At 38.5% G+C, this 19,428-nt stretch overlaps 1 protein-coding gene across 1 annotated transcript in view; it reads left to right on the top strand.

Moving 5' to 3' along the window:
• The window catches only part of tnr (tenascin R (restrictin, janusin)), a 66,246-nt gene that overhangs the window by 34,620 nt on the left and 12,198 nt on the right, over positions 1 to 19,428 (top strand). The window contains exons 20-22 of the mRNA XM_020923912.1: positions 5,057 to 5,176; positions 7,030 to 7,173; positions 14,973 to 15,103. Coding sequence (XP_020779571.1) covers positions 5,057 to 5,176; positions 7,030 to 7,173; positions 14,973 to 15,103 — 395 coding nt within the window. The remainder of the gene's footprint in view (positions 1 to 5,056; positions 5,177 to 7,029; positions 7,174 to 14,972; positions 15,104 to 19,428) is intronic.

The following is a 19,428-nucleotide window of genomic DNA, read 5'->3' on the forward strand; positions in this document are numbered from 1 at the left end:
TCCTGCTACATTTCTCAAGCCCGAATGACATCCCAATGTCTGTACTGTAGATCCTTGTGGTGTGGATCAGTGAGTCGATGTCTCGCTCACTCTTAGCGTACAGCTTGATGTCATCCATGTAGAGGAGGTGACTGATGGTGGCCCCGTTTCTGAGTCGGTATCCATAGCCAGTGCGGTCGATTATTTGGCTGAGAGGGTTCAGGCCTATGCAGAACAGTAGTGGGGACAGTGAGTCTCCTTGGTATATGCCACATTTGATGGACACATGTGCAAGTGGCTTCCCCTTGGCTTCAAGGGTGGTTTTCCACAACCGCATCGAGTTCGCAATGAACGCCCTTAGAGTCCTGTTGATATTGTACAGCTTCAAGCACTCAGTGATCCATGTGTGTGGCATTGAGTCATAGGCTTTCTTGTAATCAATCCAGGCAGTGCACAGGTTGATCTTACGGGTTCTGCAGTCGCGGGCGACTGTTCGGTCAACCAGGAGTTGGTGTTTGGCTCCCCTGGTGTTTTTGCCGATACCCTTCTGTGCTGCACTTGTGTATTGATTCATGTGCCCACTTATCTTAGCCGCAATGATGAGCTTCCATGTTGTGGAGAGACAGGTTATTGGCCGATAGTTGGATGGGACTGCACCCTTTGAAGGATCCTTTAGGATCAGGATCGTACGCCCTTGGGTTAACCATTCAGGGTGAGTCCCATCCCTTAGCAGCTGGTTCATTTGTGCTGCCAGGCGCTCATGGAGGGCAGTGAGCTTCTTTAGCCAGTACGCATGGATCATGTCAGGGCCCGGTGCAGTCCAGTTTTTCATACCTGAGACTCTTCCCTGGATGTCTGCCACTGTGATGGTGACTGGATTCTGTTCAGGGAGGTCTTCTCTCAGATCCACCAGCCACTGTGCATCAGTGTTATGTGATGCCTCCCTTTCCCATATTCCTTTCCAGTACCTCTCAGTCTCCAGCCTTGGTGGGTCTGCTCTGGTGTTATTACCCTGCCACTGAGCGTACACTTTCGCCGGTTGTGTTGCGAACAGCTGGTTTATTCGTCTGGCCTCGTTATCTCGTGTCTCTTTAGGCAGCTGGCCAAGGCTTGGAGCCTTTGTTTGGCAGTTTCGAGTGCTTCAGGTATGGGCAACTGGTTGTACCTCTTGGGCACTTGCTTTTTCATTGCACCTTTCTGGGCCTCTGACAGTTGGCTCACTTCTCTCCGCACCTCCTTGATTTTAGCCTCTAACCGTCTTTGCCATGGTGGGTATTGTATCGCATGGCTCCCATGGTTGCTCTTATAGCCCAACACATCTAGGATCACTGCTGCTGAAGTGTGTATCAGCTCATTGGTTTCAGTGATTGTTGTGGTAGGGATCACTGTCAGTGCTGCATTCACATCATCTAGGAGACTTTCAGATGGTACTTCACTTAGTAACTGGCATCGGGGTTGCCTTGTGCTCATTCGGGCCATGATCTTATCTTTCAGGTCAGTCGCTGCCTCGCTCAGCATGATACTTATTGGGGTTTCGTACCCAATCTCTGGTGGAGTTGGTGTCAACTCCCCTCTGACCTGGCACACTGGTTCCCCCTTGCCGTGGCATTTGTGTTGTACCTCATCAATCTCTAGTTGTGATAGCAGTTGCCGTTTGTGGATGTTGGAACACTGAGCTACTAGTTGTTTGGCCGTTAGCTTGGACTGTGGGTATCGTAATAACCATTTCTCCCACATCCTGTTCATGTAACCCCTCTGCCTAGGGTTACTGTAGTAGTAGCATTCCAACAGAGCCTTGTTCTCGCATCTCGCCCATTTCCGCCCATTTTTTTATATATATATAATTTGTTTTTTTTTTATTACTACATGTTTGTACAAATTTATGGTATAATAGCTATTATCGCTATTGACTCATGTATTATTTAATGTATTATTGTATTCCTTTTCCTATCACGATTTTCTATATTTTAGTTTACTGTTTCTTATCTACACCAAGATAAGTGGGCAAGTAAGGGCAAGAGAGGTTAATAGCCTATATAGGGGCCATGTACTGTTAGCCAGCGGTTCTTTTGTGAGCAGAAACAAAAAGGATTATTTTAGTGCAAGCCTTTGTGGAGCTCTCACAGTCTCAGCATGAAGTACTTCCAGTTTGTCACAAGTACATACATTTAAATCAGGGCATTTAAGTAGTTTTCAGTTTGTTACCTTTCACAGAAGATCATACAGTTTAATATTATGATAATGCTATGCTAAGTGCTCCCTGACAGTACATAATGACCGTTTTCCTAATGAACCATTTAGGGTTGGGTGCTAAACGCCATTCAGCACAGAGCAATAATTAACCCTGATTGGATGTAATGATAGGTCACGCGTTACCTTTCAAATCTGCTTTTAAACACCGAGAGCTAAGGACTGAGAGCTCATGAACAGTATGAAAGCTGTAATATAACTTAATGTGGTGTAACTTCGTGTAACTACGGACATTTTGAACAATGGAAAAAGGAGTGAGAATGATTTCATTCTACAAAGATTACACTTAAAAGCCCTGTACCTGATTTGTGCTCATGTATTTGAGAAAAAAAATATTGTCTCTCTCTCTCTCTCTCTCTCTCTCTCTCTCTCTCTCTCTATATATATAATATATATATATATATATATATATATATATATATATATATATATATATATTATATATATACTATATATATATATATATATATTAGTGTCTAAGCAGCTTTTGAGGTCAAAAAATGTCTGCGTGCTGTAAGAATCTAACTATTAAGGGTTTTATTTTCTAATAGGTAGGAAGTGCATAATTGCATGCTAGTTGTTTTAATCACTCTTTGGTCTCTGAAAGTTGTGAAAAGTGCTGATAAATGCACTGTGGTGAGTAATGACAATGCTATGAATGTATAGGATATATAAAATATAAGGAATAACTTTCAAATGAAGTCATACTGTCTTTCTTAATTTTTAGCCAGTAAAAATCCAGTACAGCACCAAGATTTTACCAGTTGTTTTACACAATTAATAACATGATGACATTTCAGTAATAATGAATGGAGGATAAAAACAGAGTGATGAAATATTGGAAGAACACAAATTGCCCGTTTATTTCTGTCACCTCTTTTGCATATTCAGAACCTCTTTAATGGACTTGGCAACTAGATTCACCTCTTGCAATTAGCGTAATGATTTTAATCAGGTTGACTCATCTATTCTAGAGATAAGAACACTGCTCCGTTCACTGATGAGTGCAATTCTTTCTTTATTGTGGTGAAGATAGGGCAGTATTAATTACCTCATTTGAGTTTTGGAAACACATGGCTATTCTGTGTGCTCCTGTCGTCTGCCAAAAACACACCCGCCCGAGGAGAAATTGAGGTTGAAACATCGGGGTTAAAGGGATAATTACATTCAAACTCAATTTTGGCATGTCCAACAGTGAGGGAATAGAATAGAGACAAGAATGGGGAGAATTGGCTCTGGTGAGGTGCTATGGGGTATTTCACTGTAGACTTCCCCTTTAATGTGATCCTGAATTAAGGAAACAGTGATCAAGTTGTAGACATAATTAAATGGGACGAATGTGAAGCTCTTCTGGGAGTAGACTCTTCTAATTGGATGGTGGTGAAGACCTTGATTGGTTTTGAATGTGTAATAATAGTTTAAAGAACTTATATTACACAACATGGGTTCTTGTGAGCTTTTAGCCTTGTTATAATGTTGTTACCTCCTCAAAAACATACTTAGAGTGTTTTGTTTCATTCATGCATGTTTGAGTAACCCGTTATTATTAGTCTGTTTACATCTCCAAAGCTCAAAATGTTCTGTTCCACCTTGTGATGTCATGTAGTGGTAGTTTTCAGGTTAACAGCTCCTTTTACTTTTAGTTCAGTTGAGATTTCAGGGCTGAAATTATCCTAATGATTCTAGTGAAGGTGCATGGCACGACATGACGTGACATCAAAAGTGTTTCTGGTTTGAGAACTCAGCGTAAATATGCAGGGTTTGTGTGTTAAACCTGTGTGAATGAAACAAAACATCAGTCCATCTAACAACATTGTAAATAAATCATAAAGTATCCTAATATTGGCCTTTTAAAGATTAAAGAACTCTTGTCAAAACTCTCAGTCACTTTCAGTGCTTTTAAGGTGGCCTGAACATGTTTCTTTTTTTTTTTTTTTTGGAATACCTTTGACATCTTACAAAATCCAATTAAACTGAGTCAGTGCCAACAAGGTCACATGTGCATTTTAATTAGTATTTAAGATAGTCGATTGGCCTGATTGGTCTAATAATAATTTCTACAGGAAGCAAGCCAATAGTCAAATAAAAACTAAAAATAACACCACTGCAACATTTTTGGACTGGAGTTGTTAAATATGTATGTCCTTGTCTTGGGCACTGCATATTTTTGCCTCTGTTTACTGTGGCTCCCCGATTGATCACTGTAAGCCTAGTGTTCGTGCTGAAAGTGTCAAAACAGCTCACCAATATCCTGGCTCAAATTTTGTGACCATTCTCACATTAAATCCATGCGTCTTTAAAATGATTGATTCAAAGTACATACATGGATACAGTAGAAATTATTTTTAATGTGTTTTTATGTGGCAGACCTTTAGTTCTTGTTGTAATACTGTCTGGTGTTAAATAAAGATCTCGTAATAAAAGACTGTAAAGGAGCAAAAAATATAGTTTGACTTGACTACTTTCCTTTTGCTAATTAATTGGACCAACTTTATAGTTAGATCCATACTAATGGTTCATATTTTTCAACAATAAGAAATACTATAAACAAGATGACATTGGCCCTTAGCACTTCACTTTTAGCTTACTTCACACACGATGGAAAAGCATAATGATGGATTCAACAAAACTGCTTGACAGTTATTGGAAGTGCATTACTGTACAAGGACATTTGCTCCTGCACCTGTTGTATCTTTGCCCTTTTGAAGTTTCACGACTTCCTCACTCACTAATGCATGGAAGTGCCAAATAAATTTCAACTCCACCTTTATGTGTTGTATTCATCTGATAGAAGCTTAAGTTCATTATGTCCTTTCTTCTTTTACAGCTATGGATATGCCTTCTGAATTGGCAGCGATAAACATTACACCTCAAGGTGCTGTGTTGAGGTGGAATCCCCCAGTCTCCAGTGTGGATAACTATGTCCTAACGCTCACACACAACCAGGGTGAGGGCTTGTTTTTAAAACACAATTAAAACCTGAACTATTATCAGGTTCAAAGCATTGATAATAGATAACACCCTTCTGATCTATGTTGTTTCTTCATCACAAACATACCTAGATTTGTGTTTTGTTTCATTCACACATGTTTAATACACAAATGCTGCATATTCAGGCTGAGGTCTTCTCTCAAACTAGTGAGGTCATGATGTTCACAAGGTGAACAGAACATTTTAAACTTTGGAAATGTAGCCTAAAAATAAAAGATTACTCAAACATGTGAATGAAACACAACACAACTTCATGTATGTTTTTGATGAGGTAACAACATTATAACATGACTATTTTCTAGCCATAAAGCTTTTATACCAGACCAATAGGTTATAATTTATTGGCGGCCCCAAAGTAGACATTTGTTAAGACAGCTTGTCTTAAAGGAGACACCTTATGTGAAATCGACTACCGTAGCCCTGCTAATATCAGTCTCTCCTCTCATCATTAGTGTACACAGAGTTGTATTTCGATGGATTCATGCATGTTTGAGTAATCTTGCACTGACCTACAGTTCAGTTTTGAACGGAGAGTGTAGTTTTGAGCATGATGTCAATGGTATTGTTTCTATTATTAAGACGGTTTAGATCAATATTGCAGTTTGCAATGAACAAAATGTAAAATAATAATCACATGTTTAATACTATAATAGCAGATATGTCTTCTTTAAAAAAAAGCAAGTATCTGGCCTTTGAAATGAAATATATAATACTACCACTCAAAAGTTTGGACACACCATCTCATTAGATTTTTTTTCTTTATTGTTACAAATCTCCACATTTTAAATACATACCAAAGACGTCAAATATATGAGACAAGTGGCTACTTTTAGGATTTGAAAAGAAAAGACAAAAAAAAAAGTAGAGTTATTTACATTTTTCTTTTTTTACTACATAGTTTCATACATCCTGTTTCATATATTTGAGGTCATCTGTATGTATCGGAAATATTGAAAGTAGTACATTGAATGAGATGGTATGTCCAAATATTTGACTGGCAGTGTATATATAAACGGCTTTTAACATTTACCATCATTGACATATTGCAAACTTAAAGCACTATTATAAAGCCTTTTGTCAGTATATTCAGTTAAGGCTGATATGCATCGCATTATTGGACTGCATCACAGATGACATGAAATGGACATCTCAGAACATCCTCATAATATCTAAACAATGTTATTAGCAGTCAATCAAATGTCATATAAAGAGATTAATAGCCCATCAGGAGAAAATATGGTTTGCTGATGTCTCCAGAATAGTGCTCAGAATTAACAAGCGGCACTGTGGCTGTGAAGTATATGCGCTCAGAGAGGACAGATGGCAGGTCACAAAATCCTGCAATCACTCACAGCCAATTCGCAAAAGCAATCTGCAGCAGCTCTCATTACCATCCAAATGAAATAAAACACAACAAGACAAAGACATTAAGCCATAGACACAATCACTTTCCTCGCAAATCCCTGATGGACAAATTCTTCCTCTTAGGCTGCGGCAGGAAGCACTTACTCCAACAAATAGCTTTTCAGATTTCGAGGGAAAATATTGTTGGGGACTTCTTTTTGAATACTTTTGAATATCTTGTCCTTAATATAGCATTTTTGCACAGAAGTACCCAGAAGCAAATTTCACCAAAAGCATAATTAGTGTAGGGCGCTTTTGAACTTTAAAAGAGCTCAAAGGAGGAAACAGTTGAGTTGAGATTCTGATGTTCTTTTCAGAGGGATTTTAATCTGTTAAGTAGCAGTGTTAAATGTGTAGGATGGGGTGAAATAAATAACAACTCAATTTGTATCTTGTATCTTTCAGTAACTGCCGATACATTCTTGGTAGAAGGCAACAGGCAGGAGCACCAGCTGTCCAACCTGAAGCCTAGCACCACCTACTCTGCCGCCCTGTACGCCACTAAGGGACCCCTGACCAGTGGAACAGTCATCACTAACCTCCAAACACGTATGTATTTACATGGAAGAGCTGCCTCAGCCGCAGTGGGAGGTGATGGGGACAGGGTCGCCTGTCTAGTGCTTTTCTGTGTGGAATTCAAATGGCCTCATCTGCCTCTCTGGGCCTCCTCTTGACAGCTTTATTTTCCCTCATGCACTATTCTTGGAATAATAAATAGTTTTGGATAAAAAGTGAAACACTGGGCATAGAGTTCAGTTCTGAGAGTTTTAAATGTAATTCCTATACAGCACTGTAATGTTTCATAATTGCTACTGCCTTTTTAGGGATGGCTAACATTAAAGCAGAACCATTAGGCAAAATTGACTTTTCAAAGCTTTTTTTAGTTGTTCCTCCTTCTGATTTACCCTCTCAGTTGTATTTGTAGAGATTTGTGCATGTTTGAGCAATCGTTAAACTTGATGCCATATTGCCGATTAACCCCAATTTTCACCGCCACTGGCATACGCCCACTGCACATTTTGGTTCAAATGAAAAAAAAATCAGCTTTTTTCAAGCGTGATCTCCAGCTATCCATCGGAGATGCTGTGTCTGTTGTGATGATATTTATGGTGACGTCAGTTCTCATCTGAGGTATGATTATTATTCAGCGGGCAAGAAATTTTCAACTTTATATGACCCACACTTGTGAAAGTATACAGTACATAGTGAAAATGAATTAATGTAGTCTGAAAGCTTAACATTTGGGTCAAAAATGACTTCACTTTCTATTAACCTGTAGTTTCTGTAGTAGTGTCTATTGGCAGCCGCAGTCAGGATTAAGTGGGTCTGCTCTACTTTAGCTGAGTTGTAGCTCTGTGTAAACTTTGTTCTTCGGGGCATAAAAAAGTCAGTCAGCAGAGACGCGCTGTGTTCCCAAGGGAGAGTGGGAGTTACCTGTCCTCTTCTGCTGCATCGACAAACCCATACAAAAGACTTCAAACACTGTAAGTGGGGCTGCCCAAATCCAAATGCATGAATGTAGAGCAACATAATGGTCTAACAAATGAACACATGCTGTTGGCAGTTTTAGGTAATTCTAATTTGGAAAGTAGTTTGTCAAGATCATGGCCATCTTACATTTTCCAAAAGGACCAAGAGTGTGCTGCATGGAATCACAAAGAGAAGTTACTGAAAAAAGTAATACATGAAAGCTGCACCATATTGTCATTAACAAGTGTTATTTTCTGTGAGTGAGTGAGGGATACCACATTCTTTTGATTTCCACAACTGTTCAGTGCTTTGTTCTGACTTTGGTGTTTGATAGTTTATCTTTTGTTGTTGTTATTGAGAAAGTCTTTTAAGATTTTATTTTTTTATTTTTTTTATTATCTATTACAGATTTGTTTTACTACAACAAATCAGAGTGTAGTAGTTTTCCACACATTTAACACAAACAAACAAATCAGTGACATGTTAATTCATATATTATTTATTTTTATTTTCTATGTTGTTATTTTTGTATGTAAGTAGTAATTATAGCTCCAAAATTCTTTTGTATTAGATTTGGATAACTATATCTATACTCAGGTATAATTCAGTTCTTGCTATATCAATTAAATTGTTATTCCAGACTCAAGAAAAAAAACTCCAGTGCCTCCAGAGTTCGGAGTTGTATCTGACACTTCTGTGCTCAGGCATTATTAAAAGTTTATAAATTCAGGAGTGAGAGTGCTTGAGATGCTTCATACATTTATAAACAGTATTTCTAATAACAGCATTCAGTTTGGGGACATTATTCTGCCCAAACAGTAGACCGCCATTGTCTATCAAGAAGTGCATCATTATGTGCACCCTTTTGAACTTGACTTTACTGTAACTGTTCCACATGTGGGCAGCATACAGTGGTGTACAATAAGCCTTAAACAAAGCAATCCTGACAGTCACTGTGCAGAAAAATCATCTTGTGCACATAATTACAATACTGTGTCTGAATGTCATTGTCATAGAGATCCTCCCTGATTATGTGAAGAGTTCACTCTATAAAACTCCATTGCAGGCATTTCAAATATGCTGTTATTAAAGAGCTAGGAGACACTTGGTTTATTTTAACTTTTTTCAACATTTTTGTGAAGATGAAGCAAACATGCTGGTTCTGCTTAAAGCTTTTATTTCAGGTCATTTCAATTCATATAATTTCCTTTCTAAATCAGGGGTTCCCAACCGCCGGTCTGGAGCTCAAAACTAGCCCACTGGCCATCTGGTACTGGGTATTTTATATCTACAAAAAGGAAGGTCTACCACCATATTTGCTATGGTGTAATATGGTACACATTGACCTAAATGTAGTGCAAATTAACCTAAACAGCAAACATGATTATTAAGACTTAAACTATAGTAAGTTATAACCATTTTGTGCTGTTATTACTGATTCTGTCCCCCTTCACCAGTCCCTGAAAAAAATTCACATTCATGAGAAAATAGGTTGGGGGTTGCTGCTCTCAAGTGTTGCCAATAAGATCCTCCACACATACTGCGAGTCTGGCCGCAGTCTAGTCGTACCCAGTTCTCCTTTTGTCATTCACATGAGTTTGTAGAAGCCAAACCTCTTAGCCACAGTCCAGAGTTGTTTAGTGTTCTCCCGCTTTAGCCTCTGAGTTCAACAGCAGCACATCCCCTAAGGCTGCTATTTAAGCTTTAGGCTTGAAAAATGTGCTTTTTCTCTCCTCCGTTCTTTGTGAGCCTCCAGGCAGCAGCACCGGGTCTAACGTTCTCACATGTGTCTGGCTGCATTTGCTGAATAGGGATTGGTATGTTTTTAGAAGGAGCAGAGGTTCTCCACTGAGCTCTGAGAAGGTGGCTGCTCACTCTTCACCATGTGCAGACAATGCTCCTATCACAGGAACACCATTTTAATTGGATTGTTCTGACTATTGTGACATTTTGACAGTAGTCGTAGGCACTCACACTGCCTTCAGTTCACTTTATTGTTGGGGGCTAACTTCATCTGGAAGAAATCTGAGGAATGACAAATGTAGATGTGAGATATTATTATTTGACTTCCCTGTATTGAAAGGAATATCTTCTTCAAATATAAGTAAGAAAGTACACTTTATTTATATAGAGCTTTTCATAGATAAAAATCACAATGTGCTTTACAGAGAGCAGGTACACCATACAATAACAATACAAAGAACAATAAGTAAAAATGGGTCTTGGGACTGAGTCAACCAAAAGCTTTTCTAAACAGGAGAGTCTTCAGCTGCTTCTTAGGCACATGAGATACTTCTTCCCTGTCTTTTATAAATGTGTATACCGTTAATGTATCATACACTCCCTCAGGGCTGGTTGATATAGCTAATTGATCTTTTTTTATTATTTTAAAAACAAAGTTTCTGAACTCTTTTTTGTTAATTTTAGGTTAGTAAGCCAATGCTTGTGATGAGACATAAGTCAGATCACAATTAAATCCAAATTAGGTTAACTGCACAGTCATACACTCCTTACAATCATAGAGTATAGAGACAGATTTGTCCCGTTCCCAATCAGGAGAGAATTATGAAGCTCCCATCCTAAAGTGTCTTTCTTCCTGCTACAAATGCCCGCTGCCTCTAGTTATCTTTCCATCTGCTGCTCTGTGTGTGGCTCTGTTTACACTCTTTGTTAATGAGACATTAAACAAAGACAAACCTATTCATATCAATCGTATTGTTCCTCTCTCCCGATCTGCCAAAAACTTGAATGACTCCTGGCCACCTGCTTGGATGCTCTCCACGCACAAGGTTTAATTGGTGGGGACGAGCAAGAAAGGCGATAGCGCAGAGAGAGATTTAATTGTAGAATCACGGGGAAGTCGAGTCACAGCCCTTGATTTCAGTGAACGAAATCCACTTCTCATCTCCTCACCGCTTGAGAGTAATACAACCGCAGTGTTCATCAAAAGATTGGGATGACACAAACAAAGATAACCTAAACTAGAATGGCAGCCTGTTCGATTGGACGAAGCTGGACAAAGACAGAAACGGAAGACGGGCAAGTGGAACATAAGCTTTGAACGCCGCATCCAACAATAACTTGATGTCATCAACATGACAATGTGGCAATTCAATTAAAATATCAGATTAAAATTAGTATAAATTTACACATCTGCTCAGATGTAGTCAACCCACTGCACTGACTACAAACTTATAACAGTAACTAAAGGTGCTATTCCCATCATTGCATTGTCTATAATGGAGATGTTATTGCTTTCCCTGGAATGTTCCATGGTATGATATCTAGCATTTATTCATTATGGGTGTTTCTATTGCTCAAAAATACATTAATTCCTTCTGTGAATAGGGATGGCTCTACACAGATCTGCCTGCTCATCTCCTTTGTGATGGATAGGTTTAATCTATATTGTGGAACATTCCAGACAAAGCAATAACATTTCCACAGAGACCAGCAGGTGGCATATCCTCCCCTAGAAATCTTAGCCATAACATTTACAAATTTAACTCCATCGATTTTGCTGAGGAAGTCAGTAATAAAGGTAAAGAAAAAATGTTGCTAAAATAGAAGAATGTCCACTGTAATATAGTGACCACCCACATTTTTATTTCTTATATTTCTTATTTGTTATTTTCTTTTTTCCACCTGCTCCTTCTTCACACCCAGTTGCACAAAGCATTGGTTGCCTGTCACTGTGAGCCACACATCTAGCCGGAAGTTATGCAGACGGGTGCATGGTGTTAATTACTAAGCTGTCACTGGCTTCTCCATATGCATTCACACTCGCAAACACACGCAAAAACACAAGCACATACACACACACATACAAGCACACACACACCCATACACGCAAGCACACGCAAAAACACACAAGCGAACAAAACAAAAAAGAATAAAAAACTGATGTGTCTGTGTCAGCTTAGCATTACGCGGGTGGACTGGCAAAACTAGCATGAGCCAGAGTCGTGCATTTCCACTTCTGCGGTGGCGACAGCTCACTTAGGCTGCGATCAGTGACAGTCTGGTGATGTAACGCACGGAAACCGCCCTGCCACTGAAGGTCATCCATTTTCTATTATGCACTTAAATAAGGTTAGCACTTGTCAATAGTTTTGGGAGCAGCAGGAGATCAGAGTGGGAAGAGCTGATGTAAGGTGGGGAAACTGAAGTGACTGATGTGGTTTAAGTGTCAACAAAAGGCCTGTAATAAAGAGCTGGCGTGGATCTGAGAATGTGATGTAATGTGTTGTAAACTCAAAGAGTGCATAACTTGTGAAAGCTGGGTGGGCTTTCTAATCTTCTGTCTCTGATATTGCAAACACTTAACTAGAGACAAGACTACTCCTCAACATGATAAATAATATTGTCTCAAGAGCAAGTAGGGTATACTAGAATCAGTACGAAGCATGGCTATATGGTGTGTAGAGCATCAAAAATATAGCATTTGACCAGAAAACGTCATTGATTGATACTGTGGCTGATTTGAAAACATAGACTACATAAGTATAAATGGACATAGCAAAATTGCCAGCCACGACATTCCAAATAGGAAGTGTTCATGGGCACGCTTCCGGTTTAATTGACTTTACATTGGAAAATTGTCACCCCCTCTCTGTAACTGCTGTAGTAATTTTGGTCTTAAAATATTCGTATTAACCTGATCTACATGATCCTGGTGTTTATTTTGCTAATATGGACCTGGCTACATATTTGCCCCTATAACTGCTGGCTTTGTGAGCTTCATTTGACTGGAGCTCAACGCTATGGTTGACGTCACACTCCCTTAGTCCACTTCTTTATACAGTCTATGTTTGAAACATGCAAAATACATTAATCAAATTTTAATGTTGGAGTGGGATTTGTAAGTACTTAGTAAACTGTATTTATATTTTGCTTTACAGAGAGCAGATACATCAAATTCCAACAACAATAAGTAAATAGAGTAAAAAATAATCAAATAAGACCCTGTCAACAAAGAGCAGAATGTTGGAAAATAGCTATACTGAAGCAGGCTTATATAAATTGCAGATTGTTTTTAAAGTAATGATACAACTTCAATTGAAGTGGTTTACAATTGCATGGTGTAATGTCTGTGTGGACCCTTTTGTCCATGATTTCACACTTGACATTTGAATGCACCAGCACAAGCGTCCCAAATGAGCACTTGTGAGCATATCTCTCCATATGGAAACAAACGAGTGCATCTAACAGGCTAATCGTGGCTGAGCGGGCTGTCATTTCCTCCAGCTATTGTAGATGCAGCACATGTTGTCCGCTTTAATTGGAGGGTTTTGTTTGTTGATGGAGGATTGTAACGTGCCTTTGCAAATTCATCACAAGGTTTTGATGAAGTTGTGTTTCCATTCAAGTCAATGAACTCTCTGTGCTTGTTTGGATGAATTGAGACGGTTGCATTTGGAATAGGAGCTGACATACCTATACTAAACTATTACTGCTATATGTATTTATGATAGAAGTGGTTTTGCCTCAAACCTTGTCTTCTCTGTTCACTTTTTCTCCACTTTGTTAAAACGTGGAAGCTGCAGACTTTTCAGGGAGCACTGTAGACCTATTATAATCAGTGAGCATATAGTATACAGCAGGGTTGTCCAAACTTTTTTCACTGAGGGCCACATATTGAAATTTAGGCCCACAGGCAGTAGTGAATTTTTCAAATTGCATTTGATGTAGGGTTGTCTGAGCCATCACACCATTAATAAGGCTTGAATTATGTTTAGTTAAGTTTTTTTAAGCCTGTATCACATCAAAATAAGTTAAGTTAAGTTAGCAGACCTAAATTAACAGTAAAAAGAACTACTTTTGATTATTTGGACCAATTCCACATGAAGCCTGAGAGCCAACAAAAATTGGTGTGAGGGCGCATTTGGCGCATTTTTGCCTAGTATACAAAGAATGAGTTGAGAAACACTCCTCTACTGAGTGGTACTGATAATCCTAATGAAATGTAAAGTCAAAGTAGTCATGCTTGTCTTCATTAAATATTAAAACAAAAGCTTTGCAGAGACCAGACCTTTAACCCAGTTTAACAGAAACTATTGTCATTAAACAATAAGGTCTTTAAGGCCAAACCTTGAAGAAACAATAACCACAAAAATACAATGCCCTCAGATAAGGAAAAGCACAATGCATACTGTACTAATGTTTTGTGATCCTTCAGTATAACACATGCAAAGTCGATATCATACATACATACAAGAGGTCAGTGAGAATTCTACCTACCACAGATATGAGCACTAGCTATTTTGGCAAGCAAGTTGTTATGCATTGTTTGTATGGCTCTCACTTACAGTAAAGCGGAGACCTGCCTTGGCATGTTTTCAAAGGTCAAAGGCATGAGGAGTGGTGCTGTAGGTTTAACAGTGAAAGGTGATGTGAAAGCAAATAACTCGACAATAGACTTTTGCTTCATGCTTTCTTCCAGGCTTTCTTCTGATTCTTTTTTTTTCTTGGTTGACAGTCACTTAGCACTTCTCATATTGTCAGAAAATGTTATGTCTACAGTGACATGTCGCTTTTCTTTCTAGGATGCAGCAGTTGTAATAACAGTATTGAGCTAAATAAAACAAATACAACTGACATCTGAGCAACTTAGTTAAATACTTCAAAACAACAACCAAGTCCACTAAAAGCAATGAAGCGGCACTGTCTTTGTTTCTTTACTCTTATCCTATTTGACAAGTTGCTATATTTTTTTTTTTTTTTGTCACTAAAAGAATTGACAAATAGTATCTGCCAAAACTGTATTTATTTAGGGTTACTTTTGCTTATTATTGGTGTCAATCATCCAGATAGTCACAGTTAAAAAATGTATTTAAAAAACAGCCTCTGACTGTTAACTGCTTCTCTGGATTTTTCAGCTATGGATGCTCCACTGAACCTGACGGCCAGTGAAGTGAACCATCGCAGCGCCTTGATCTCCTGGCAACCTCCTATGGCTGAAATAGACAACTACATGCTCACGTACAAGGCCGCTGATGGCAGCCGCAAAGTATGTACAACTCACCAACACTTTGTCCTTTTGGATTTTTTTTTTTTTTTTTTGTTAATGTAATGTTTTTTTTCTGCTTCAATGCTTTTCTGCTTCTATTAACTATGTAACTATTCTGATGGTGGGTCAGCCTCTTGTTTGTCTCTATGGAGAGATTATTGCCTGGATTTGTTTACAGTATAGCATTAAATGTATTTGTCTTGCATTTACTGGTGTTGCTATTGCTTGAAATGTACCAGAAATAAGATGCATTGTTAATGTGAGCGGGGGTGCCTCTCCATAGACCTGACCCATAACCTGGCCTGGCGGCGTCATCTGCTTATCTCCACAGAGATAAACAGGTTTAATACCATACTCTGCACATTCTAGTCAAAGCAACAACATCTCCGTGGAGGCAAGTGGGTGGTGGACCCTAAAAAGCTACACAGTGCATGCACCTTTAACGTCCTTAAATGCTACACTAGAACATCTTGTTTCATGGAGATTAAAATATCTTTACCACACCAAATAGTTAAGAGCTGTATAATTATTTGTAGAACATATTATTCTGAAGCTTCTTATTCTTCAATTTCGCCAAGTAGAAAATGTCCTCAATCTAATCACCTAATTAAAAGAGAACTCTGCAGTGCACTGGAAAAGAAACGCTATGCCAAATGAAAACTTTATGACAAGCCCTTCAGAGCACTAATTTTATCTTTCAATCACACAGTCCCTGGATACCGCAAATTACACACTAGGAGCACACAGAAAAATTGCCTGTCCAATAACCATATTACATTAATTTGCCACTGAGATGCTGTTTATTTGAATCAAACTTTGTAATGTTCCTTAGTAGCAATAATAACGCACAATGGCAAGAGGTGTATAGAGAGTATATTGCTTACTTTAATGAAATGACTGCAGGTGTCTCCCATGAGGCTTTGCAAGAGACTCTAAACGGCAATTAGGCTCTCACACACACATGGTCTTTTGTTGGGAGCGCATTGTGACTCAGGACACAGGAGCCCACTCCACAGGAACACAGAAGTACACTACATGGTTTTTATAGCGAAGATAAATGGCAAAAAGGTACAGGAAAAAATACTCTCTAAGAAGTCAAATCAAACACCTCGTAATTCAAAGGTGCATTATGTAACTTTTCTGGTGGCGGATCACTACCTCTTGTCTGCTATGTTCCAAAGTACAGTATTTAAGTTTTCTTATTTTGCATTTATTCAGTAGCAGGTGTTTAATGAAGGTTACATAGTACAACTTTAATATACAATACAACAATGAATGGCATGAGATTTTGTAAGATAAAATCCATGTGTTTAGATTAGGGGGAAAAGGGTTAAGCACTCACAGAGTTACACCTCTTGAGAAGCTTCTAAAATGCCAGGAAAAACATGAAATAAATGTATAAAAAATTGTAACCCAGTTTATGGAAAAATCTTGTTTCATCTTGTGGACCCAATCTCCTGTTGTATATCATCTTGTGGGAATTGTATTTTGTCTTGCCACCCCTGACTAATAATACTAATATTGTGTTAGTATGCAGTAGTAGCAGTACGTAATATGCCAAGGTAAAAAAAAAATCCTTTTCCGTTGGAGCATTCAAACTAGCATAATAACAGGCTATTTCTTGCATGATGTTCGGAAAGCCACAAATCATGCTCTGACCTTTTCAGGCAAATCAATACACCAGAGGGGCATTTATTTGCATTATAGTCGACTAAATGGTTTTCCCCTGTCACATTGTTTTCTATTTTACCTCCAGAGAGACAGGTCAGTTTGTCCTTATTTGTCAGTGTTGGTTTGCTTGTGTTGACAAAAATGGCACAATAAGTCATAAAGTAGTAACAGTTTGTGATGGACCAATATTTCTTTTTAGATACAGTATTTCATAAAATATTTGTTAGAGCTTTTACATCTGAATTTGAATTCTTATACTGGGGGAAAAAGTAGTTGTGTTGACAACAAGATATACTTAAGGGTCCTATATTACCCAAAACTGACACTTGTGAGCTTTTAGCCATGTTAAACCTCATCAAAAACATACCTGGAGTTGTGCTTTGTTTCATTCACACATGGTTGAGTAACCTTCATTATTAAACAGTCTACATCTCCAAAGCTCAAAGTGCTTGTGATGTTTTCAAGTTAACAGCTACATTTGACCTTTTTTCAGAAGAGATTGGCAATTCCTGGGATGAAATTAACCAAGTTATTCTTAAGAAGGTGTATGGAGTTGTAAAAACATTGAAGAGCACGTCCTATATTACCACTGTAGACTGTATAAAAAAGTGGACTAAGCGAGAGTAACGTCACCATAGCGTTCAGCTCCACTCAAATTAAACTCCTGATGCTAACGGTTACATCAGCAAATTTGGAGCCAGGCTCCATTTTTGGAAATCCAACCGCGAGTATCAAAGCAACCACAAGAGCCAATCATGATTGAGATCGTTAAATGTGCCCGCCCTTCTCACCAGAAAGTGGGAAACAGGCTTATTTAGCAACAAAACACACCAGCTGTCAATCAAACCTGTTGCTAATGCTTGCAGGAGCTACCTTATGAAGGCATCTGATTGGTTTGTTATTTATGATCATATCTTGATTTATGAACAAAATAATGAAATTAAAAATTCAGAATCATGTAGAGCGGGTTAATACGAACATTTTAAGACCAAAATAACAAGGCTCACTGCAGCAGTTACAGAGAGAGGGGCAACAAGATCCCAATGGAAATCAGTTGGAGCCAGGGTCAGAAGGATCCAGATGAGCCCCTGGCACTTTCTATTTGGAACGCGGCTGCAAGCACATTAGCTATGTCCATTCATATAGACGGTCTATCATTACCACATGACATCACAAGGTGGAACAGATTGTTTTCAGTTTAAGAGCAGAACTCAGCCTAAAGCTGCAGGATTTGTGTGATAATAAACGTGTGAATGAAACCAAACACAATTCCTAGTATGTTTGTGATGAGAAAACATCATTATAACATAAATCAGAAAATAGCATAATATTGGCCCTTTAAAACTTCTATCCAAAAAGAGTAATTGAAAACTGTTATTTAACTTATCCTTTCGTAGAGAATTACTAGTCACTTCAGCCACCCTTTCAATTAAAAAAGTTCAACAAAAATGACTCATCCCACATGTACTTGGAGCAAATTGTTCACCGTTGGCACAAACTGAAGTGCTCCTTGGAAGAATTCCCCTAATTTTTTTAATAGCTGAGGTCTGGTCCTGCTCTGAATGTGCTGTGTCCTTACCACCAATTGGTCTGTCTCCAGCCCCTGTTCTCAACGAGATAATGGCCTTCTATCATTCATACAAAACACTTTAGCTGTAGGATGTATCTCTTATCTGATTAACACAGAGCTAATAGTTTGCAAAGGGAAGCTGCGTGCGTGCTCCGAATGATAGCCCCTTCTATTCAAATCGTACAAGGACAAAAGCATGGTCACTCACTCTCTTTGAATAGTAATTGTATGGGTCTACAGCGAGCATTATGTTTCTATAGTTGTTTATCTAATATTAAAAATCTAACTATAACACAATGGGGAAATGCTTAGATCCTTCGAGGTACAGAGGCACAGTTAACCAGCTGCTTCTGTGCATAAATCACACAGGCACGTTGCATGGAGTCAGGGGCTATTTTCCAAACAGTGAATATTTCATTGCACTTGTTCATATTTGATGTGTATTGAGGCCAAATATATTTATGTGTTCTCATTCACATACACAAGCACAGACAAGGTCATGTTTCCCTTTAATCAGATTGGAGGAAAACAGTGTTGCTGCTGAAGTTGAGCGTTTTTTATAAGAAACAAAGGGACCACCGTAACTTCATCTAAAATAGAAAGTTGTTTTGGTGGGTATTTAGCGGCTCTTTAGCCCAGCTGCCGCACTGGAGTCTTTTATCTTTTGATAGCTGTCAAAGTGTCCACTCCTCAGCCTCCCACTTGCCACCTTCTTATTTAGGAGGTTCCAAAGAGTCTGTCATTCCTCAGATCTGAACTGAAGTTTTTCTAAAATGGGCTCACAAGATGCCATATCAAGACATTGCAATTATCACATTTCTATGAATGTGTGCAATATATAAAGCTTTCAAAACATTTAACAAACAAAATGCAAGCACAGTATAGTCATTATTTTACACAAAGCTGGTGCTGAAAATTTGTTTTCCCCAGAGCTGAAATCGAGCATCAAATGTACTCAACATATTTTTTCTCAGGGGCACACTGTACTGAAATAATATATAGCCTACTGGCTCAACCTGTTCAGTTTAATCAGTTGATTAAAGACAAAATCTAACTTTTGAATGAAAAAATTTGAAAATATGGT

This window comes from Boleophthalmus pectinirostris, unplaced genomic scaffold (genome assembly GCF_026225935.1).
Source record: "Boleophthalmus pectinirostris isolate CB_2022bp ecotype Guang Dong unplaced genomic scaffold, ASM2622593v1 HiC_scaffold_16, whole genome shotgun sequence".
NCBI classification, from domain to species: domain Eukaryota; kingdom Metazoa; phylum Chordata; class Actinopteri; order Gobiiformes; family Gobiidae; genus Boleophthalmus; species Boleophthalmus pectinirostris.